A 23,442-nucleotide genomic window follows, 5' to 3' on the forward strand; every position below is an offset into this window, starting at 1 on the left:
TCGAAAATATTTTCCCGCCATTTTGTGTGCGGTGGGGCGATGGGACAGCCTCCTCAAAATTCTGGCAATTTTGGTATTCTTTGAAACTATTGACACACCTGGTTTAGTTTTCAACTATGAAACGTTTGTAGAGAATATAATTAATTGCTTTGTTCTCTGGATCTTTTTTGATATCTCAGTAGAAATAAATTTTTAAAAAATATATATGATATTTATTGAAATCTTTAAAACAATTAAAATATTTATTCAGGGACCTCCATGTCGTAGGTATCTTCCGATTCAAAAATGCGAAGAGTTTTTGATCGAAAAATCTGAAAAATCAATAAAGGAGAAACTCAAACTGGTTAAGAAATATCAGCTGAAGAGTTTAAAGGTAAGGATCATCCACACTTCTCCACAATCTTGATCATTTTTTCTAGAAGTATTGCCTCTCAAAAATCAACACAATCGATGGAATCAAAGCGTTGTTGCCATTTGGTCTTAATGACATGGATCCTGAAGTAGTTATGGCTCTTTTTAATAAAGAATTGGCCACTGATAAGTTCTATTTCGGATGCTTTGAGCGTTTTTTGGTCGTCGCGTTAATTTTTTTGATAATTCTCTCTGTCGGCTGTTGAAGGAATCTTTGACTCATCAATCAGACAAATAATTTACCTTACTCTCGTTCTCAATTTTGTTACCGAAATCTCGTTTTCGTGTATAATATTCTTTGTTTTCTGGAAGAAACTCTCCAAACTCCCCCCATTCTCAAATCAAGTTACCCTTTTCATTTACATGTTTTCTATTGATTTCATTTCTTTTTTTTCTGTTGTACGTTATGGCGCAAATAAATACATTTGAAAAATATAAAAAGGAAAAAACTTTGGCGTTTTTGAGCAGAACAGCTAGATAATTCTAAAATTTGTGGCATTCACGATCTCCAACAAAATGACTACCGGGTTTTTAAAAATGTTAGTTTGAAGCCTGATGCTAAAAAACTTTCAGATTGAGGCGTGCTCTATGAATTGATGTGAAATGTTGATTTCGAGCTTGAAACTATTTTATTCTGGTGCAATTTTAGGCCATATTTTTGGCTGGCTTTTCATCATCTCTCGCTGTTTTCATGTTCTTGTTAAAATCCTCCAACATCTTCACAATTTTGTCCATTAGTGATTGGTGCGTGATTTTCTCCTTCGGTTGCTTCGGCTTTGGCTTTCTTTTGTTACCCTCCTCATTAAGATCGATATCCACAGTTTTTCCGCCGTCAGGCATATACTCTTCCGATGTTCTGTACTTTCTTTTACGCAAGTCCAAATAAGAATTTCTGATCTGTTGATACTTGATGTTCGTCTCCTTGCTGAGTTCATTCTAAATATAAAAGATTTGACCAATAACCAAAATAAAGCAGGACAAACCTCCAATACGAAATCCAACAACATAATGATAGAAAATGCCAGCTGCATCGGTGTGTAGATGGCTCCGGCTCGCATACTTCTCAGATCTTGAATCAACTTCACATAGTCCAAACCAACCGTCGGAGTTTGTCTCATGTTAAGCATCATCGTTTGGTAGGCGAGCTCGGTGACTGGAGTTTTGAAATTAAAATTGATAACTAGATCTTACAAAATCTTACAAGCAAACGCCGCAGCACGTCCAATTCCAGTCGAGCAATGAACAACAACCGATTTCGATTTTCTGACCGCTTTGAAAACGTTCAAAATTTCTCTGGACAATTCTGGGCCATTTTGTGCAATCCATCCTTTGTAAAAGTAGTGTCTGATTGTGTGAGTTTCTTTCTTCGATTTACTGAAATCGAAGAAAAAACTTATATTAATTGGGAAATGTGTTTTTTACCTGAAATTGGACGTAATCTCAATAGTCCGCAGCACAACGTCTGCACTTGGATATTCGATTTTACTTGGGTTTTCTCACTATTTTTTTTCGAATTTTCGCCGAAATTTTGCTCTCCGGTGTGGATAGTATTGAAAAATCAATTATTTTCTCCTAAAACGCATTACTGAAGATCAACTTTAAGAACGAATAAGGCAATAGTTTTCAGCTTTGGATAAAAAAATTTAAAGACTCTTTTACATCAAAATAGATTCAGGGCGTTTTCTTGTTCTGAGCTCCAATGTTTGGATATCTTATTGAAAGCACCGAATTTGGCTTGAAATTTATTCTAGCAACAAATAAAACTTAATTCCACAGTATCCAATAAAGTTTTGATGATTTTTGACAAAGTAAAGTGTGTTCTTTATTCAATTCAAATGTTCAGAACACTGAAAATTTTGAACAAATTTTGACATCGGAAATTGTTTTCAAAAAACAAAAACTTTCAAAAATCATCAAAAAGTTTCTTAGATATTGCAGAAAAATGTTTTATTTGTTGCTTGAATAAATTTCTAGCCAAATTCAATGCTTTCGATAAGCCAGCCCAACATTCTTGAAAGCTCTGAACTAGGAAACGCCCTATTTTAAAATAAATGCAACTTTTTTTGAAAAAGTGAGTTAATGAGCAAAATAAGTCAATGAGAGAGAAGTAAATGAGTATTTGCCAACATATGGCCTAAAAACCGCAGGTCCATTTGTAAATTTTGAAACAGTGCCATTTTCGTTTTCGTTTTCGTTTTCGCGTTTTAAAACGAAAATTTTCGTTTTCGTTTTCGAAAATGAAATTTCGAAAAAGTCCCAGCCCTGGTGGAGACCCCACTGACCAAAAATGTACCTAAATCTTTCAAATAGTCTCATTACAGAATTTGGTAGTTTTGGGCTAATTTGGGTCTAAAAAGCAAAGTCTCAGGTTTCGGATTCCACCTTTAAGTTTGTTTTTTGTGGGTATGAGTAAGATTTGCCACACAGCCTTGCAGTAAAGATGTACTATATTATTCCTAGAAACTAGAGCTGGCACAAAAGTTCATCCAAATTAACAAACCGTTTTCATAAAAGTCGCCGAGCATAACAACATCCGTTGCCTTAGTCTGAACAATCATTTGGAGGAACTTGTCCATTGTAGAGTACGGTGGTCGTGAAGGTTCAACTCCCTGGGCACACTCATCTACGTCATCTACCGATTTTGGAAGTGTCTTCCAATGAATGGGACCTTGTGTCAAAATCATCCGATTTCCGTTTGGGAATGTCACAAAGTTGACATTTCGTTATTTTTTATGTAAAAAAATTTATGTAAAATTTAAAATTTTTCAGATTTCCCGTGAACCGTGAAAATATTTATTTTCTTCAATTTTCCGTGTTTCCTTGAATTATTTAATTGTTATTGTTGAAAATAAAAAATCGATCAATAAGTTATAGCTGGAAAATCCAGAAATTTTGAAGGTGGAGTACCAAAATTGACTTAGCTTTTTAGACCCAAAATGGTCCTACCAAGTTTCGTGATGGGACGTTCTGAAAATTAAAAAAAAAAAGTTATGGCCGCTCAAATTTCAATAAATAATTAAGGAGAACAAAATGCAATTAAAAAGTTAGTGGAAACTTCTTAATTCCTTTGCACTACTGGCAATATTAAAAGTTCAGGAACACATTTTAAATATTTTATCAGATGCTGAAGTTTATTGGGTTTTTAATTTTATTTGGAACAATTAAAGTATAGAAGATCACACGATTTATGATCCTAAAATACTACTTTTCCAGCTTGTTCCTCTTGTGAAAGTCTCGCTTTTCTCGCAAGGCGGGATATTCCCGAAGAGCACCAGGACACTCTTTTCGAGACTCCATCGGTTTATATGGCAAATTTAGTATTCTTTGAAACAATTGACACCACCGGTTTAGTTCTTAACTATACAAAGTTCGCAGAGCATATAATTAATTAATATGGTATGACTCTCAGACTTTAGGAAAGAAAAATCCTAGAAATTTTTTTTTCTCTTGATCTTCCTTGGTGTCTCAATAGAAATAAATTTTTTAAAAATATATATGATATTTATTGGAATATTTAAAACAATTAAAATATATATATCCAGGGACCTCCATGTCGTAGGAATGCTCGATGCTTGTCTGAAAATTGAAGAAATTTTATAATTTCAAGAGAACACATTCTGTTTACACTAACTCCCAAGTTTGGGTTTCCTTCTATACTTGCAAGATGGAAAAGTTTGAGATTCCGCTCAGAAACGGTAGATTATTTTCAATCGCATTGTCCAGAGGCATATGAGCATTTCGTGGTAGCCTAGTAAATTGGTGTGATGCTATCGCTTAGCGGTGGTAGTCTTGATAGATTCTTATTTTCCAACATCCTTCTACACCTTTTTCTAATACATTTCCGCCACGTTGAAATCCACATATTTGAAGATCCAGTGATATTGTCCGATCTTTTCAAGGAGCCTTGAAAAAATAAAATTTTGAATTTTCACGCCAAACTAATGTTATCAGTTGATCAGTTTTAAAAAAATTTACTTTTTTCGAAATAATACCAAAAAAAATATCCATAAATTTAGCTCTCAGAAAATATATTTTAAATATTCGTAGGTTGTCAGGTTCTAATGTTAACCCATTGCTGTTCTGCACAAAAAAATGGCGGGAAAAAAATATTTTTGGACTGTTGTGACGTCACAGCGCATTTTTTGTAATTTTGTGTGCAGTAGAGCTACAACCTGACACCATGTGGGATTGCCTATGCGATATTAAAAAAAAAACTTGCCATTAAAAGAGCCGTTAAGGAATTTACCAAAAAAAATCAATAGAAAACAAGGGACAGCCATTCCGTAGGCCGTCTTGGAGGAATAATGAAGGGAGATGTGGTGGCAGGAGAGGGGGTCCTGGTGACCCCGACAGCAGATGGCAAATATTATGTCTCCCTTGCCATATGCCCAGTCCCACTTTAGTTCTTTATTTGTATTTAGTAGGAACATCTAAATTTTCAGTTTTGAGCAAGCCATGCCAGTTTCTTCCACTGTAAAACTAAACATCGGCGGAGAGGCATTCAAGACTTCCAGGACCACGTTAAGCCACTTCAATGGACTTTTCAAAACTATGCTGGAAAAGGATGTAAGTTTTTTTGCTAAATTATTATCTGCATACTTTCCAGGTAAATCTGGAAGTGCAAACAAACAGGAGCACGCCTCAGAGTTCAAATTTTTGCAATTTTCGTAGGCTTGAAAATGGAGTAGCGCCAGTGGAGATTTTGTCTAAATGTACTTATAATGATCCAAAACAACTGAATATCGTAATAAAACAATCCAGAAAATTTTAGATTTTTCATAATTTCCGGTCAAAGTAGCCAAAATTTGCAAATTGCAAATTGCCAAAATTTTGAAAAATAGAGTTTTTGAGGAAATTTGAAGAAATGTCGCATGTTTCGACTCCTACAATGTTTTAATACAAATATTTTAAACAAAATTAAAACATAAAAAATAACGAAAAAAAAATATTTTTTTGGTCGACTTCCAAAATTATGAGTGGCAAAACTGAGTCATTGCCGCTTTTTGACAGTAAATAAAAAATTTTCAAAAACTTTTTGCAAAGTTTTATCATGATATTTGATCATTTTGAGAGCAAAAAAGTGGTTTTTAACAATTTCTCCACTTGCGCTACTCCACCTTTAAGTAGCAATCACAAGTTCTTTAGTATTGAAACTTTCAAAACTTTCAAAAATAAAAAGCAGATAATTTAAAAATAATCTCAGAAAATTTGGGATAATTTTTTAGAAAATATATCTTCAATGCTTCTAGACTGCAACGACCGAATTATCGTTCCCACATCGTTCACCGAAACACTTTGACCTGATCCTGAACTACATGAGAGATGGAGACGTGCTTCTGCCGAGAAACAACAAGGAGTTGGCAGAAGTCAGAGAAGAAGCTGAATTCTATCAGCTGAATGAGTTGGCTAGACAGTGTGACTCTATTTGGATTGTTCAATATAACAAGGGACCCCGGGAAATGCTACGCAGAATTGCGGGCAGTAAAAAGGTAGGGCTGGATCTGAAAAAAAACCTGCAGACGTATATTTTTTTTTAGGATATTCTTGTAGTTTGGTATTCAACACACAAAGATGAGCTTATAAATTGTCCGGAAGACTTTTCGTTTCCATATTTCTATGAACAATACAGCGATAAAATTGATGTCTATTTCCGTGAGTCAGAAATATAGAATTTTTAATTCTTTCGCAAAATTATAACACTCAATTTCAGAAAAAGTGGAGACTTCTAACCGCATTGAAAATGTTCCGTGCGACAGCTGCTGGTGCCCGGGTCGCAAATGCGACGACAAATGCCACAATGTCGAAGCTCCGTCTTGGCGATTTTGGCTGTACTCCGCAAACAGAGGCTTTCACACTTTTGACGAATTCTCGAGATTCAAGCAATTGTTTGAGATGCGAATAATGAAATGGAAAGATGATTCTCATTTTTGAAATTGTTATTTTCTTTACAATAAAAGTTTATCGTACTCATTTGTCTTGGTGATCTTAACCCGTCTGCGTCTCAATGGAAAAAAAATGGTCCGGGTTTGGTTTGACCTGACCGTTAGTGTGTAAGAGGCTTCCCTCTGAGCTCATCGATTTTTCCTGACCATCTGCTCACTGCTCACAGTCGGGAGAGCAACGTTTGGCTAATCTGGTATTGGTGAAAATGTTCTCTAATTCCCCTGAACTCTTTCCATTCCCCTATGACATAATTAGTTTTCCTGTAATTTTCTAAAAATTATCCCAAATTTTCTGGAATTTTTTTAAATTATCTGTTTTTTTTTTTTTGAAAAATTTGAAAGTTTCTTTACTAAAAAACTTGTGATTGCTACTTAAACAGTTACGATCAAAGCACCCATTTCGGCACAAAAATTTTTTGAACCGGCCGAAAATTACAAGTTCCGCGATTTTTTTTGTGTTGAAAAGTGCATCTAACTAATACATAGTAAGCATATTTTTCAATTAAATAATTTTAAAAAAAAAAAACTATACCCTAAAACACTGCGTCGTTTTTCGTTTGATACAGACCTACTGGTCTACACAGCCATTATGACCATCATCTGTCTGAGAAAGAGCCCACAGTTTTAACGTCTGAATCTCTCACCTTCCGATACTCTTTTTACTTAGACACCAGACCTTCATCGATTTACTGAACAAACCTCTAATCCAGTATTAGCTACTAGACTTTCAAATCTGTTTTATAAGTAAAATTTATGGAAATGTTTTTGGTGTTTTTTAAATAAAATATTATGTTTTTTATTTGGAATATAACAGTTTGCATATGTAAAACTACTGTTTTCAACTGAAAAACGCAACGTTTAGTTTAATTTTGGGAAATGTTTAATATTATTAGGGGGGGGGGGAATAAGTTCCGAGTTAAAATTCATAACGTTTTTTGCGGTGTATCGATTTTTCTATAAATGTGGCAATTTATGTTATCAACCATGGCCTTTTATTTTACGGTATTTTCAAAAAAAATTTGCCCCCCCCCCCCCCCAGGTTTCCTAGCTCGGAGCCTCTTTTTTGAGCCCTCTGCCTGATCTCGCTTCTTTTAAACTTGCATTAAAAAGGTTTGTACGGATTTCGATTAGTTTGATACATATATGTACAATGAAAAAATAATATAAAAATTTAAGAACAAATTCGTTCAAAAAATTTTTTGTCGATCGGCAAAAAATAATCTTCGAAAAATCTTGATTTTTCATACAAAAATTATGCACCTAAATATGTATGTCCAAACAATTTTTTAACATGCAAAAAATTCGAATTTTAAATTTCGATTTCGAGAAAATCTCAAAACATTTATGACAACTTTCAATTTTTCATAACCACTTGAGTGTAACGCATTGAATTGAAATGTTTTGTATGTTAAAAAATTGTTTAGACGTGGTTGCATGTTTTTCGTATAAAAAATCAAAAATTTTCGAAAAAAAAATTCGAATTTTTTTAGGGGATCTGCAAAAACATTTTTTTGAACGAATTTGTTCTTGAATTTTTATTGTATTTTAACATTGTATGCTAAACTAATTAAAATCCCCATATACCTCTCAATTTAAAAGAAGCGAGATCCGGCACATGCGACAAAAAAGTGGCTCCGAGCTAGGATACCTGGGGTGATCAAAACTTTTTGAAAATACCGTAAAATGAAAGGCCATGGTTGATAACATAAATTCCCACATTTATAGAAAATTCGATACACCGCAAAAAAAAGTTATGAGTTTTGACTCGGATCTTATTTCCAATGAGACAAATTGATTTATTTAATAACGTGATTGCAACAAATTACCCGTAACATTTGGGCCTACACTATGCTAGATGACTAGAAAAGAAAAAAATAAATCAAAGAAGTTCAATGCTAAATCGTAAAAGCTTGACAAAAGTAAAAAATTCGAAATAAAACTATATCCGCAGATTTCTTCATTTCGCACCAAAAAGATGTTCTTTTATGCTCTCTCAGAAAATTGACTAAAATATACTTAAATGTGCTCGTTTCTGTAAATACAGCCCGTGCAACAGTGCTGTGCGGCTCTCGGCTCTCGGCGCGAGCACACATTCAAAAAACGAATACACATTCAAAAACGTTGTTCAAACTTTTTTCATGTAGCCAAAAACTATTAACAAGGAAAAATGTGTTCACCAGCAAACATCATGATGCTGAACATCGGTGGAACTGTATTCCATACTTCCAAGGCAACTCTCACCGGAATCAATGGGTTCTTCAAAATGCTGTTGGAGAGTGACATTCCTGTTAGTTGGTGTAACTTAAAAAAGTAGAGTAACAACTTTGATTTCATGTATTGATTATTGACCTAGAATGGATTATAATTTGCTTACCATGCTGTAAAATAGCATATTCACCAGGGGTGTGCCGCAAATTCGGCAAATTTCGAAATTTGACGCACACATGAAAAGTTTGGCAATTTTGACCAAAACTATTGATTTTGTTCCCAAAAAGAACTGGGCTGCTTTGATGCTAAAGCAGACACACTACACAGAACTTATTCAGAAACCAAACGTTGCTCAGAATTCAGTAAACTTTGGTGCTTGAAAAAACATTTAAAAATAAAAATTTTCGGAATTTTTGAAATTTGCCGCACACCTCTGATCTTCACCCAAAAATGAGCTTTCTTTAAAATCAAATAATACATGTGAATTTCATATATACTTTCTGAAACTTTTGCACTTTCAGATAATTAACTGAAAAGTATATTTAACCATGCACGTTTTTGAGACCATTCAATAAACCTGACTCCTGAAACTTCAGCTCCATAAAGACGAATCCAATTGTATTTTCATCGACCGCTCGCCGAAACATTTCGACGTAATCCTAAACTTTCTGAGAGATGGTGACGTGGATCTTCCTGAACTAGAGAAAGAGGTCAAAGAAGTAAGGAGAGAGGCCCAGTTTTACCTGTTGGATGGTTTAGTCTATTTGTGTAATTGGAAATTGAACACAGCAATTCATGTATTAAAAAACGACACTGAGAAATTGGAGTTTCAAAGGAAAAACGACAAGGTATAGTTATTTGTGACCTACATATGAAACATTGAGAAGCATATCCTGTTTTTTTTCAGCCACGACTTTTGATTAAGTATGGAGATATAAACGATGTAGTTGAGTACTGGAGATTACGTTTCAATATACCGGAAATCTTGGAAAAATACGGAAATAAATTGCACATTGCTTTTCGTTCGTTTTTTAAACCATACTTACGCTTAGAAAGGAGAAAATATTTCAGAAATCGAATCAAATATATGTCACTCAACACTTCAATTCAAGGAAAAAATACGAATACTCACTAGACATCCAACAGAAGGTTCTCATTGGATTTGCATATGAGATCTATGTCGTTCGATAGCCCATGTTTTAAAACGGTTATTCGTGAATTTTTAGCGACAAAACTCCTGAACCAGGATTACGACGGGCTCTCAAAGATCTTGAAAATATCAATGTAGCAAAACATTGAATTTTTAAAATTCACTTTGGCAGCTCAAGTCATTAACCAAACAGGTGTTGGTCTTTTTGTAAAGAACAAGTTTGTAATTGATGATTTTTTACCAAAAAATATTATTGCGTAAGCAGCATGCCAATTTTCGATTAAAAAAAACAACCTTGCAAGCGTAAAAATGGAGAAGTTCGCTACTCCACCTTTAAGACATGGGCTGTCGAATTGCATAAATCTCATATGCAAATCCGATGGGCACCTTCTGACAGATCCATAGTCAGACAGAAATTTGAGTATTTCAATTCAGATCCATATGAAGAATTCACAGGGTTTGTAGATGAGTTTCTTGCTGAAATTGTTGCTGATTCTCGGGATAATGAAGATGATAGTGCGAATAGTGAGGGTGATGCTCACAATCAGGACGCAGCACTTATATAAATGGAGAACGTATGTATATATTTTACTTTCAGTCTCTAATTTCTTTGAATAAACACTATATATGCTCATTGTCTGTCTTTAAACATGGAAGTTTTGTCACTCTAGAAAAATTAATGGTGCTGCTGGGGTTTAATGGTGGAGTTGACAGAAAATAACTGTTAAGATTAGTTTTAAAAACATTATAATTTTCAAATGTTTTTTTTTAATGTTGCAATTAAAGAATTGGGCTAATTTTTTTTTGCACTCCCGCGCCAAGGGGTTACGTCATTTTTTTGTTGATATTTTTGCGTTTTCTTAATTTTTCAATTTTTATAATATTTTTCCAAAAACTTGTTAACCTGGATGAAGTTCGCGAAAATTTCAAAACTAGAGCAATTTAACTTTAATTAGTGTTTTTTTTTCAGAAAATTGCCATAAAAACTGGCAAACGGTGTTTTACATCAAATATTGAAGAAAAATTGAAAAAAAGCAATGATGTTTTGCATGCGGTTCAGTGGTAGTTTAATATTTTAAGCCATTGACTGATCAACGATTTATTGTCTAATACCGAGAGTTCTATTAGGTAAAACAAGAACCAATGGTCGAACTGACGTTTCTTCCACATTTTCCACCTTATGTAGACATCAGATATGACCTTTCCCGCAAAGGTCGCAAAGGTTGTTCCACGGGTTTATCGGAAGTTCATTGTATCCTTTGATCCTGAAGTTCATACGTTCTTGGGCTTCCTTTGTTGTTGTAGAAGTGTGGCCATGGTGTAGATGCTTGCAGGGTGTTCGTGGAGCCGCGTTGCTTGGTGGAGTGTGTTGAGAGTCATAAGCCGTTGATATAGTCGTTTTATATTCTTAACAGAAGTTAGTCGAGAACAGGTTTAGCCTATCCGTATTCGCGTCCAAAAAAGATGACGTGCCATCCTGTATGATACACTGTTATCATTTTTATGAGCCTTTTTTATGATTTTTATTAAAAGTGGCAATTACTCAGTTTTTGCCAATCATAATTTTGGAAGTCGACCAAAAAAAAATTTTTTCGATAGTTTTTATGTTTCAATTTTGTTTAAATTATTTGTATTAAAATATTGTAGGGGTCGAAACATGCGACATTTCTTTAAATTTCCTCAAAAGCTCATATTTTTCAAAATTTTGACAATTTGCCAAAATTTGACCGGAAATTATGAGTGTTTTATTATGATATTTGGTTGTTTTGGATTATTATAAGTGCATTTAGATAAAATCCCCACTGGCGCTACTCCACCTATAAATGTTGAAATTTTCCGACACTTCCAAAAAATTTCCACAGGTTTTTTGAAAGTTCAATAAAAATTGCGAAAATTTTCTTTGTAGTTTTCTGGAACTTTCTGAAGTTTTCTAAACTTTTTAAAAACGTTATAAAAATATCAGGAATTTACTATGATTTAATATGACTCTTTATTTGACGGAGCTCTGTGTTGAGAGCCTACTAAATTAAATTAAATTAGAATGAAGAATACATTTTAAAAATGAATTTTTTGAAAAATGTGGGAATACATTAGTAAACACAGAGATAAATTTGAATGTGTGGATTAAGACTTTTCGATATTCATTCATCGTTCAATACATCACCGATTTTTTTCTGTAGGGAAGGCAAGTCTTTAAAAAAATCGCAACATGGATGCGTAATATTGTAAATTCGAAAGCTCCAAAGTGGTTCAGGGGTGAGTATCAATTTGTTTGTCAAATCTATAGGCCATGGTTCTCGTTTGTTCATTGGCTCTGTAATCATCATTATTTATATATTTTTTTAAAAACATGGTTCTACTGTTGAAGTTTGTAGTCTGTGACGTCAGACTACAAACAACAATTGTCAAAGTTTTGGCGTGAAAATCAAATATTTTGAGAATACAATTAGGCGGAAAGCTTGATTGTTTTGAAATACACCATCAAAGACTCAATTAAACGTAAATTTAAAAACAAAGTATTTAGAAAAAAGTTCCGTGACAATAACAAGCGCGGCCGTTATAAAATATAAACTCACGGAAATAAATTTCCAGATATTCACGGTTTTTCTCTATAAATTCAGAAAATTGGAATTCTTTTGGGACGAAAATGATATCGTTATTGTGAATTAAGTAGTTGATCACAACAACTGGCTGAAAAATATTACTATCGGAAGAGATGGAAACAAAAAACACGTACCTTATTGGTGCTGGCGATGATTTGCAGCAATTCATGAGACGAGCCATAAGTTCTGATTTTGTTTTTTATAGGTTCACACAAGTCTACCAAATGCTCCAACAAGTAGAATTCGGCTTCTTTTTTCAGTTCTTGTAGTTCTTTTTCAGAGTCTGGAAGTACTGTAACACCGGATCTCATGTAGTTTAGCACAGTTTCAAAGTACTTTGGAGAGCGATCAATGAAATAACAATCGGAAGTGTCCTTTTTAACCTGAATTTGAAAAATTAAACGCAAATGTATTGGGAACGATCACAAATGCTCACGTTCGATCCTGTCCTGTTATTTTCTGTTTTACAGGTTTTTCTACTGTATCCCTGATTTTCGTCTTGTTTCGTTGTCGTTGATTTAAAAAAAATTTAAACTAACCGGAACATTAGTCTCAATTAATGTTTTGAAGAATCCATCCTGCTTGGTCAGTGTCGATTTCCACGTCTCGAATACAGATCCGCCGACATTCAACTTGACAATTGTTTCAGAAAAGCACATATTGAGTAACGTGTATTCACAGAGAATAAATTGATGAACAAATGAGTCGAGTGGTCTCGCTTTACATCGATTTTGTGGCCATCTGCTAACCCATTGCTCTCAGCACCACGGGGAGGCTGACCCCAGGGCTCCCACCACGATTGGTATTTGCACAAGCACCGTAATCTTTACATTTTTGAATTACAAGCCACATTTTGAAGCATTCTGGAGATTCAATGAATTTTTTGACAGCGAATAATGAAATGGAAAATTGATCCTTAATTTGGAAATTGTTATTTTCTTTACTTCAATAAAAGTTTAACGTACTCATTTGTCTGATGGATGTCTTAACCTGTCTGCGTCTCAATGGAAGAAAATGGTCCGGGTTTGGGTTCATCTGACCGTTAGTGTGTAAGAGACCCCCTCTGAGCTCATCGATTTTTCCTGACCATCTGCTCACAGTAAGTACGGCGGGAGAGCAACGTTTGGCTAATCTGGTATTGGTGAAAATGTTCTCTAATTTACCTGAACTCTCTCCATTTTCCTATGACATAATAAGTTTTCCTGTAATTTTCTAAAAAATTATCCCAAATTTTCTGGAATTTTTTAAAATTATCTGTTTTTTTTTTTGAAAATTTTGGCAGTTTCTGAACTAGATAATTTGTGATTGCTACTTAAGTCCCTTTGGTTCCAAAATGGCCAAATATCATAAGAAAACGTTTCAAAAAATTTTTGAAAATTTTTTATTTACTGCCAAAAAGTGGCAATTACTCGGTTTTTGCCACTCATAATTTTGGAAATCCACCAAAAAAACAATTTTTTTCTACATTTTTTATGTTTTAATTTTGTTTAAATTATTTGTATCAAAACATTGTAGGGGTCGAAAAATGCGACATTTCTTTAAATTTCCTCAACAGCTCATATTTTTCAAAATTTTGGCAATATTCCAAAACGTTGACCGGAATGGAACTTTCTGAAGGTTTCTAAGCTTTTTAAAAATGTTACAAAATTATCTGAAACTCCCTGATTTTTTTTTTGAAATGTCTCAAATCTTTTAGAACATTCTTAACTTTGTTGAAACATTCTAAATTCTCTAAGAAATGTCTAAAATTTTTCAGAAAACTTCTAGAGTTTTTTGAATCTTTCAGAAGTTTTCCGAAAAGTTTTGATTTTTTTTTTAATTTCTGCAAATTTATAAAATTCCCAGAAAATTGCTAGACTTTCGAAAAAAAATGTTTGAAGTCTTCTGAGTTTTTTTTCGAAATGTTCTGAAACTGTCTGAAAAATTTTTTTTTTTTCTGGAACTTTCCCAACTTTCTCAGATTTTCTGCAACTTTCTACAGCTTCCTACAATTTTCTGCAATTTTCCTCAAATTTCGCTCATTTTCAGCGATTTCCAAAATGGATTCCATAGTTGAGCCCATTAAACTAGATATCGGTGGTACGGTATTCGAGACGTGTAAACTGAAGCTCACTAAATTTGATGGTTTCTTCAAAACTATGCTCACAAGTGATATTCCGGTAACTTTCAATTTTATTTTTTATTTAATTTTCCAACTTTTAAAATTTTCCTAATTTTTCTGAGAGATTCTGGAACTTTCTGGAACTTTCTGGAACTTTCTAGAATGTTCTGAAACATTCTGGAACGTTTTGTAAGTTTCTACAACTTTCGAAATCTTTCTCAAAGCTTCTGGAATTTTCTAGAACTTCCTGCAACTTCAGAGATGTTCCATTCTAGGTCTCAATCGACGAATCCGGGTGCATTTTTGTGGATCGGTCCCCGAAAAATTTCAGCCTGATTCTAAAATATCTGAAAGAAGGTGATGACGTGGAACTTCCAAAGTTTGAACGAGAACTGCAAGAAGTGAGAAGAGAAGCCGAATTTTACCTTTTAGACGGTCTAGTCGACCTATGTGATTCTTTTCTTAAAATTCGGTCATATGAAACTTCGGAGGAGCTTCTTCATATTATTGCAAACTGCAAAAAGGTATAGATGACGTCATTGAGTGGGCAGGGCTTTAGAGGCCACGCCCCTTTTGTAAGCTGGGCCTCCGTAGTTCATGTGACGAAATTAACTTTGGAAAATTTTTTTGTAATTTTCTGAAATTTTTCAGCAATTTCAATAACTTTTATAAATTTTTCTAAAATGGTCTAGAACTTTCTAGAACTTTCCGGAACTTTCTAAATGTTTAAAAAATTTTATAGAATTTTCAGAAAAAATTTCAGAAATGTTCTGGGGCTCATTGAAACTTTCTGACAGTTTTCAGCTGATTTTGTAATTTTTATGAAATGTTCTGGCACTTTCTGAAACTTTCTGAATGTTCATAACTTATTATAGAATTTTCTTTAAAAAATTTTTTAAAATTATTTTTAGGCACGCCCATTTGTGGGCGGAGCTTAATAAGCCACACCCAATTGTTCTCTTCTAGACTTTAAAATGTTTAGCACGAAATTCAAAAATCAAGTTCCTTGAAATATTTTGGAGCACATAAGAGGCGTGGTTTAACAAGCTCCGCCCACTAAAGAGGCGGGACGGGATTGGCTCCGCCCACTAAATGGGCGGGCGGGGTGAGCTCCGCCCACTGAGTGGGCGGGGGTTATAAGATAACGTCAAAATTTGTTCGCAGTTTTGATTCCCAACAAAATTTTTGACCAAGAAAGGGGCAGGGCTTGATAAGCTCCTCCCACAAAATGATCATAGCCGAAAATTTTGGCGCTTCATTCAAATTTTCGAAATATTTTTTTTTTCAGACAGCAATTCTTGTGATCAGCTATACAGTTCACAATGATCACCTCTGGAACTCTCCAGAATCCTTCAATTTTCAATATGTTCTCGAAAATCCAAAGTTGGATGTCTATTTCAGTGAGTTTTTGACCTGATTGGTCGAAAAGTGGGCGTGGCCGGGCGCTGATTGGTCGAATAATTTACAAGTGATTTTCAGAACAATGTGAATGCGAAGATGAATCTGATAAATCTCGGCGTGAAGATGGAGTCAATAAAGGTCACCAATCATGGATTTATCGGCTGTACTCTCCGATTAAAGGATTTAAAACATTTACAAATTTTGATAAATTGGAGAAATATATTAATGGGAGGCTGTGAAAATCGGGAATTTATGAATAAAATGTTGATCACTTCTAGACGCCGCCGTACCTTTTTGAGAAGTTTTCGAGAATTTTCATTATAAAACAAATGTAAAAAATTTGATAAATGCATTTGAAATATTAAATAATATGTGGGTATTCATTCTCCGTTCAAAATACTATCGATTTTCTTCTGTAGATCATCCATAGCTGTTAAATCAACGCAACCTGAATGCGTACTGTTGTAGATGCGATAACTCCAAACTGGTTCAGGGTAATATTTCATTCCGCGATGTCTCCTTAAATCTTTTGGCAGAGGTTCTCGATTATCCATTGGTTCTGCAAAATAATTTTAAGTAATTTGTTACAAATACGCTAAATAAATTAATCAGACATGTTTCAACAAATTGCGATGAAAAAACATTTTTAGGTCAATTTTTTTCCAAAAATTTTTTAATCTAATTTTTATAAAATTTTAAAAAATAAGTCAATTGTGTCATTTTCTATATTAAAATCAAAAATAAAAATTACGGTTGTCACTGTGAATTTCTAAAAATTGAAGTAAACTTTGCGTTTTTCAGTTGAAAACAGTAGTTTTATTTATGCAAACTGTTATATCTCTAAGAAAACATATGGCACTTTTTAAAAAAAATTACCAAAAATATCTCTGTAAATTTAACTTTCAGAAAATATATTTGACATTTTTGTAGCTAATCAGGTTCTAAAGTTATGCTAGTTTTCGCCAAAGAGACACATTTACAGGCCGGTGTAGTATCCTCAAAACTTACAATTTTCGGAATTTTAATGATTTTTTTAAAATTTTCCGAAAACGAAAAAAATCCAAAAAACTCACGAAAATAGATTTCTACCACTGAACTGTTTTTCTTAACAAACTCATCGAATCGAAATCCTTCTGGGATGTATATGATATCGTTATTATGGGTTATGTAGTTAATCACAACTACTGGCTGAAAATGATATCAAAATGATATTAAAATAGCATATATTTATATATATATATATATATATATATATATATATATATATATATATATATATATATATATATATATATATATATAACTGAAACTGAAATATATACATATATATATATACATATGGGAAAATAAATAACACCTACCTTCTTGGTGCTGGCGATGATTTGCAGCAATTCATGAGACGAGCGATAAGTTCGGATTTGATTATTTATAGGTTCACACAAGTCTACCAACTGCTCCAACAAGTAGAATTCGGCTTCTTTTTTCAGTTCTTGTAGTTCTTTTTCAGAGTCTGGAAGTACTGTAACACCGGATCTCATGTAGTTTAGCACAGTTTCAAAGTACTTTGGAGAGCGATCAATGAAATAACAATCGGAAGTGTCCTTTTTAACCTGAATTTGAAAAATTTGACTTTTTTGTTATATCTGGAGAACGGGCCACAAATGATTTCACTAAGAATATATAGGCTTACAAACCGGCCTGGACTGGACTTAGACTTGATTTTTGGACATGATTTCCTAGTTGGCGAAAAAAGAAACAAACTAACCGGAATATTCGTCTCGACTAATGTTTTGAAAAATCCATCCTGCTTGGTCAGTGTCGATTTCCACGTCTCGAATACAGATCCGCCGACATTCAACTTGACAATTGTCTCAGAAGAGCACATATTGAGTAGTCACAAAGAATGAATACCTTGTGTTACAGAAGATTCCTTCTGTTGCTTTTTATCGATTTTTTTGACGACCTGCTCATCGCATTCCTCTGAGCACCTCGGGAAAGGTGACCTCAGTTTTCCCAAAATTGTGTGAAAAATTATTTAATTATTTATTCCGTTACAAGGAAATATGTAGATATAGCTCACAATCAACGAAATATTAAAAAAAAACCTATGAATTTTAAACCACATACTAAAAACTAAAAATCGTCTCCTCATATATCCATCTTCGAGATTTCCTCTCCCAACTACACACTCCTCTCCTCAGCACCATATTGTCGGGCACCATCTCGCTAAACGCAACCTCTTCAGAGTAATAGGCCAAGCAAGCCACGTAGATCAAGGGAATCGATAAGATATTGATGATCGGAAGGATAAATCGGGTTACATCGCGAATCTCATAGGCTTCCTCCTGATCTGCCCAGGGGACCAGGCTGATGAAGCAACGGCCTATGTAATAGGCCTCGGTTAAGGCCATGAAAATAATTATGAATAGCTTCTGAGCAGTTGTTGCCTTGGCTCTTTTCAGTAGAGTGTAGTGCGTGGGCGTGAATGGCTCATTGAATTGATCCAACATTATTATATGTAGGTAATACTCGATAGCAACGATTACGACGCAGACGAGTAACTGAAAATTTTGAAATTGACGTAATTTAAGTATCCGATAAGCTACAGAAATTTTGAATACACTTTCTGAAAGTGAAACATTTGGGCATACTTTTGGTAATTTTTCAAAAAAAAATTGCAAATTTGGCTCTGAGATATTATAGTTTGAATTTGTAAAACTATAGTTTTCAACTGAAAATATTATAATTTTATTCAAAATTTTCAAAATTCTCAGTTGATGAATAACTCATTTCACAAAATTCCATAAAATCACGTGGTGTCAGAATGTCCCATTTCGTTATGATCTACCAGAAATGCGGGAATTTAGACGCAGATTTTTCAAGTGGTTTCGCATGGTTAAGAACGTGCTGACGTCACACTTTTTGGGGAAAATTTTCCCGCATTTTTGTAGACCAAACAGCACCACGAGAAAATTAGAACACATTTTTTTTAAGAACATTGTCAGAAATTTGTTTTTAGTCAAAACATTCTGAATTATTTAGATTAACTACAATAACGTGCTAGATTATTTGAAAACCCAGAAAAAGATCAAATAAATTCAATACTAAAATTTGGCTGACCGCGACGCGACCGCACCGCACCACTAAAAATTTCAAAAGTTACCGAAAATAATCAACATGAGATTCAAGTTTCAGAAAAATAACGGACAACTCAAAAATCAAGTTTTTAGAGTTTGAATCTCAATGCTAACGTTAATTGAAAAGTCTGACCGCGACGCGACCGCGCCGCATCACTAAATTATTTCAAAGTTCTTTGAAAATAGTCGTTACGGGTTTCAAATTTCAGAAAAATTGACGGAAAACTCAAAAATCGAGTTTTTAAAGTTTGAATCTCAATGCTAAAGTTAGTTGTAAAATCCGACCGCAACGCAACCGCAACGCAACCGCAACGCAACCGCAACGCAACCGCACCTTAACGCGACCGCAACGCGTCCGCACCGCACCATTCAAAAATGTGCTCAAACCGTGCCAGATTATTTTTAAAAAGCAGAAAGTGTAAAATCTTGATTAAATTGAAGTTTTATCGAAAACTATATGCACAACTTGTCTGAAATTTCACCGGAATAGGTTTTCGACTATGCTCTTTCCGAAAATAAATTTTAAATTTTCCTTGAATTTTCCTCGGCTTCAGATTATAAGGTTACCGGTAAACAACAACTCACATTTGCCCATTCGCTGTACATTCTGATGGGAACATATACGGAGATTAGAAATGTCTTGAAAATCACCGCAGTCGCCATTTTATACTGGTTTGTTGTTTTTTTTTAAACGACCGAATATCATAATCTCACTGAGAATTTAAAAGTATTGAAGTAAATTTTGCGTTTTTCAGTTGAAAACAGTAGTTTTGCATATTCAAACTGTTCCAACTCAACGAAAAAGTATTTTTTTTTTCTTATGAAAAAACTTAAAACATGATCTTAAGTTTTACTTTCAGAAAATTTATTCAAAGTTTGCGTAGCTGATTAGTTTCTGAAGTTACGTAAGTTTTTTCACCAAATTCAAATGAAAACAAGTGTTCATTTTGTGAAACGTTAGGTTCACAGTGATTTCAAATTTTTATCCGATTATTCTCACAACTTGATTCATCACAAACATTCATTTTTCTCGAATTTTAATCAATATTTTGCGGCAGTCGAAAAGCGCTTTAAATTATTGTATGTAACTGATAGGAAGAATTGATGATAAGAAATTACTCTTTCCATTCATTGCAGTGTCTTAAACATAGGTTTGCAGGTGAACGAGTTTCATCTGCTCATGCTCATTTTTTTTTCAATACTTTTGAAAATATTTTTTACTAAATATTTTACAATAAAAATACTCTTCACATTTTAAATGAATGATGCAGTTACTAATTAAAATTAAATGTAGGAATATAAATCACAAATACCCTTTACTGTAATACTAAAATTAGTATGCCGGTTCTGTAACAAAAAACTTTAATGCAAAACTAAAAGGGTCAGGCTCTCTATCAATAAACAGAAAACTCTTTACAACTTTGAGTATTATAGAAAAAATTGAAATGTTTGAACCTTCAGCCACATATTTCATTTGTACAACTGATAAGAATTCCTCCTTACGCGTATTTGCAGATTATTTTCTTTAAATGGCAGAGAATGGGCGGTGATGACGGAATTTAAATGTGAATAAATTTTTTTAATGATTTTTTTATCAATTTTGAAATCAAATTAAAAATTAAAATAATTTGATAATTTTTTTTTGTGAATACCCGCGCAAATGAGTGATTAGATTTTCCTGATTTTTCAGACATTTTATTTCCTTTGAAACAATAATAATTCAGGTGAAATTATCTATTTTTATGAATTTCTTTCAAGTTATCAAGTTTTCTTCGCGGAAAAATAATATCGAAGATAATTTTTTTAAGCAATGCATTTAGCCAGAAAACAAAACAAAGTACGTTACCCATTTGCATGGGAAATCAAAAATAATTATCTTATTTTTTAAATGTTTTCAAAGTTTCAAACAATCATTAAAAATTTAGAAACATTTTTTAATTTTTACTGTTACATTCGGAATTTTTCGTGTTTAAAGGTGGAGTAGCGCCAGTGGGGAAATTGTTGAAACCACTCCTTTGGTCCCAAAATGACCAAATATCTTGATAAAACTTTTCAAAAAATTTTTGAAAATTTTTTATTTACTGTCAAAAAGTGGCAACTCATAATTTTGGAAGTCGACCAAAAAAAAAAAGTTTTTTCTACATTTTTTATGTTTTAATTTTGTTTAAATTATTTGTATTAAAACATTGTAGGGGTCGAAACATGCGACATAGCTTTAGATATCCTAAAAAACCCGTATTTTTCAAAATTTTGGCAATTTGCCAAAACTTTGACCGGAAATTATGAAAAATCTAAAATTTTTTGGAGTGTTTTATTATGATATTCGGTTGTTTTGGATCATTATAAGTACATTTAGACAAAATCCCCACTGGCGCTACTCCACCTTTAATATGATCATCATAAAAAGTTTTATGACTGTGCAAATCAAAATTGGGTAATTTTCAGAAAAATGTCTTCATATGCGAAATCTTTTGTGTTGTTACACACATTCAAAAATATATCTTCATTGAAAGAAAACGAGAACCGCTATAGTAATGTTGAAAGACGTTACAATACTCCATGGTTAGTGGATACTTGTCAAAATAATTTCTCCAAAATTTAATTTTAATTTTTAGGAAGCTCGGCATTTCTAGAAAAAATGGAATGCTTGCTGTTTACCTATATTGTAATAAAGAATTCTACATGCACAGAAAATGGTCAATTCAAACGAAATACACTATGAAGCTAGTAGCTGTCAGTGGAAAATATGTCCAACGGACTATGAATACAAACTATGAATTCCAAAACCCCACAGGAAATGGATTTCCTGAACTCATCAGTTGGGAGAATATGCAAAGGGATTATGTAAATGATGACAGTATTCTGATTGAAGCTCATGCCAATATTATTAACATGACAGGTATGTTGAAGCAATTCTGGAGCTTTTGATTAGTTTAGTTATTCTTGGGGTACCTCTGGAGTGTTAATTATATTTCCCACTCTTTTGATTTTTAGTTCAATTAATTAAATTTAGACACTCCGACCTGGCAACCTAACATAGGAAAATCATTTGTTCTAAAACATACTTTCGGAAATATATCGAGATTTGTGCGCGGAGAGCAGGTTTATAGTGATATAGAAGAGCATTACAATATACCATGGTTTGTTGTTTTCAGTGTTACATCAACGCGATTTAAATAATAATTGTTCAGGAGAATCACAATATCAAAGTGTCATGAACGTCTTGGGATATATTTGTATTGTAAAAAAGCTGTTTGTGAAGGAAAGAAATATGAAGTTAAATGTGAATTTGAAGTTCAATTAATTTCTTCAAGTGGCAAATGTGATGCAGGACGTCGATCAGTTGTTTTCGATCAGCCTTATGGCCGTGGTATGACATTAATTAGTTGGGAAAAAATGAAAAAATACTACGTTGACAACGACAGTATTAATGTGGAAGTCATTGTAAATATTATTGATATCAAAGGTTGGTGTCATGTTTTCTACTAATAATGTGAGTTGATTTTTTAAGAATCATCATGCATTATGTCGAATACGGGGAAAAAATTTGTATTATCCTATGCTGTTGAGAACATATCTAGTATTAAGGAAGGAGGGAACTATTCCACAGGCATTGAAAATCGTTTCAACATTCCATGGTCAGTTGTTATAACTATATATGTTGACCGCCCAGTATAGCAGGTTGGGGAGCCGCACTGGGGTCAAGCCGGAAGAAGTGTCTAAGAGAGAACTGGCGTTGCAGAGTGCCGAGCGAAGAGGAGGATAAGCGGTGTGAACGAGTAACGCATGTTATTACCATGAAACCCCATTTATTAACTAAAGAATGATAGAAAGGGAAGTGTTAAATATAAAAGAATTAAAAGAAGGAACGTGCCGCTGGTGCGGTGACGAGACGAGTGCAGGGAGTTGAGTTAAAACTAATTTAGGCCAGCGAATTAGGACGAGCAAGGAGGGCGCGCGCGGTGAGACCCGCGGCGCACACTCGCTGCGAGACCATTAAGCTTGGCGGGAGATTCAAATGAGGGCGCGCATTAGATTGGAGAAAGGGGGAGATAGAGCGACTGGAAGGAGCGGTTTATAGGTTTTCTGGTACGGCGAACACGATGGGAGTATTCGCGAGTGTCTCAGAGTACCAGATAATTGGGAGATGGGACCATCTCACAACACTCCGGGGTTGAAAACGTCGACGTGACGGCCGTCGTTGTGTGAGGGAAGTAGTGTAACTTCATCCTCACTGTCAACGTGGACTTGGTCTAAGTCGGGGTTTTCGAAATTATCTTTTTGTCCTACTCTTTCGTGTAAATCTAAGCGGGCGTTTTGAATCGTAGAAGTAGTGGGGATTAAGGGGTTATGATAAAAAATTGAAAATGGGGCTTAGGATTATTGTTCTAGTTTGACATTGGAGGTATTCTGGGAACACGGTACTTAGCGAGTTTCTGGAGGAGCGGAGTAAGGTTTTTGCAGATGGAAAGTCGACGATGTTATACGG

General features: G+C 34.0%; 8 protein-coding genes and 1 non-coding gene across 9 annotated transcripts, besides 6 other annotated features; 4 read left to right on the top strand and 5 right to left on the bottom strand.

Moving 5' to 3' along the window:
• Nucleotides 1-1,056: 1,056 nt before the first annotated feature.
• On the bottom strand, nucleotides 1,057-3,095 carry hpo-7 (TYR_PHOSPHATASE_2 domain-containing protein; the record flags this gene model as incomplete). Its single annotated transcript, NM_061792.1, has 5 exons — nucleotides 1,057-1,347; nucleotides 1,395-1,564; nucleotides 1,613-1,785; nucleotides 1,834-1,873; nucleotides 2,912-3,095. 5 exons carry the CDS (start codon nucleotides 3,093-3,095, stop codon nucleotides 1,057-1,059), a joined length of 858 nt encoding a protein of 285 aa, NP_494193.1.
• An 847-nt stretch (nucleotides 3,096-3,942) lies between these two features.
• Nucleotides 3,943-3,987, bottom strand: a primary transcript.
• Nucleotides 3,943-3,987, bottom strand: a primary transcript.
• On the bottom strand, nucleotides 3,943-4,720 carry mir-8199. Its single transcript, NR_138489.1, has one exon — nucleotides 4,213-4,300. It is a non-coding gene; the product is annotated as a pre-microRNA mir-8199 (primary transcript).
• Nucleotides 4,037-4,314, bottom strand: a primary transcript.
• Nucleotides 4,043-4,314, bottom strand: a primary transcript.
• Nucleotides 4,631-4,720, bottom strand: a primary transcript.
• Nucleotides 4,631-4,720, bottom strand: a primary transcript.
• Nucleotides 4,721-4,812: 92 nt separating this feature from the next.
• Nucleotides 4,813-6,379, top strand: C40A11.4 (BTB domain-containing protein). Its single transcript, NM_061794.4, has 4 exons — nucleotides 4,813-4,977; nucleotides 5,661-5,900; nucleotides 5,949-6,063; nucleotides 6,122-6,379. Exons 1-4 carry the CDS (start codon nucleotides 4,867-4,869, stop codon nucleotides 6,340-6,342), a joined length of 687 nt encoding a protein of 228 aa, NP_494195.3. The 5' UTR covers nucleotides 4,813-4,866; the 3' UTR covers nucleotides 6,343-6,379.
• A 2,128-nt stretch (nucleotides 6,380-8,507) lies between these two features.
• C40A11.3 (BTB domain-containing protein) lies at nucleotides 8,508-10,345 on the top strand. Its single transcript, NM_061795.4, has 5 exons — nucleotides 8,508-8,640; nucleotides 9,158-9,409; nucleotides 9,469-9,583; nucleotides 9,633-9,710; nucleotides 10,147-10,345. Exons 1-5 carry the CDS (start codon nucleotides 8,521-8,523, stop codon nucleotides 10,275-10,277), a joined length of 696 nt encoding a protein of 231 aa, NP_494196.2. The 5' UTR covers nucleotides 8,508-8,520; the 3' UTR covers nucleotides 10,278-10,345.
• A 1,337-nt stretch (nucleotides 10,346-11,682) lies between these two features.
• Nucleotides 11,683-13,057, bottom strand: C40A11.6 (BTB domain-containing protein). The gene is made up of 4 exons (NM_061796.4): nucleotides 12,854-13,057; nucleotides 12,449-12,697; nucleotides 12,288-12,402; nucleotides 11,683-12,025 (listed from the first exon to the last, which is right to left on the bottom strand). Exons 1-4 carry the CDS (start codon nucleotides 12,971-12,973, stop codon nucleotides 11,853-11,855), a joined length of 657 nt encoding a protein of 218 aa, NP_494197.1. The 5' UTR covers nucleotides 12,974-13,057; the 3' UTR covers nucleotides 11,683-11,852.
• Nucleotides 13,058-14,340: 1,283 nt separating this feature from the next.
• Nucleotides 14,341-16,183, top strand: C40A11.2 (BTB domain-containing protein). The gene is made up of 4 exons (NM_061797.6): nucleotides 14,341-14,473; nucleotides 14,691-14,939; nucleotides 15,704-15,815; nucleotides 15,895-16,183. Exons 1-4 carry the CDS (start codon nucleotides 14,354-14,356, stop codon nucleotides 16,053-16,055), a joined length of 642 nt encoding a protein of 213 aa, NP_494198.3. The 5' UTR covers nucleotides 14,341-14,353; the 3' UTR covers nucleotides 16,056-16,183.
• Nucleotides 16,123-17,976, bottom strand: C40A11.7 (BTB domain-containing protein). The gene is made up of 5 exons (NM_061798.4): nucleotides 17,944-17,976; nucleotides 17,582-17,819; nucleotides 17,178-17,426; nucleotides 16,890-17,004; nucleotides 16,123-16,375 (listed from the first exon to the last, which is right to left on the bottom strand). Exons 2-5 carry the CDS (start codon nucleotides 17,699-17,701, stop codon nucleotides 16,197-16,199), a joined length of 663 nt encoding a protein of 220 aa, NP_494199.1. The 5' UTR covers nucleotides 17,702-17,819; nucleotides 17,944-17,976; the 3' UTR covers nucleotides 16,123-16,196.
• Nucleotides 17,943-18,326, bottom strand: C40A11.8 (G protein-coupled receptor; the record flags this gene model as incomplete). Its single annotated transcript, NM_001381343.1, has 1 exon — nucleotides 17,943-18,326. One exon carries the CDS (start codon nucleotides 18,324-18,326, stop codon nucleotides 17,943-17,945), a length of 384 nt encoding a protein of 127 aa, NP_001367613.1.
• A 3,072-nt stretch (nucleotides 18,327-21,398) lies between these two features.
• On the top strand, nucleotides 21,399-22,611 carry math-18 (MATH domain-containing protein). The gene is made up of 4 exons (NM_061800.4): nucleotides 21,399-21,515; nucleotides 21,569-21,852; nucleotides 21,967-22,093; nucleotides 22,145-22,611. Exons 1-4 carry the CDS (start codon nucleotides 21,403-21,405, stop codon nucleotides 22,440-22,442), a joined length of 822 nt encoding a protein of 273 aa, NP_494201.2. The 5' UTR covers nucleotides 21,399-21,402; the 3' UTR covers nucleotides 22,443-22,611.
• The last annotated feature ends 831 nt before the right edge of the window (nucleotides 22,612-23,442 follow it).

This window comes from Caenorhabditis elegans, chromosome II (assembly GCF_000002985.6).
Source record: "Caenorhabditis elegans chromosome II".
Classification (NCBI taxonomy): Eukaryota; Metazoa; Nematoda; class Chromadorea; order Rhabditida; family Rhabditidae; genus Caenorhabditis; species Caenorhabditis elegans.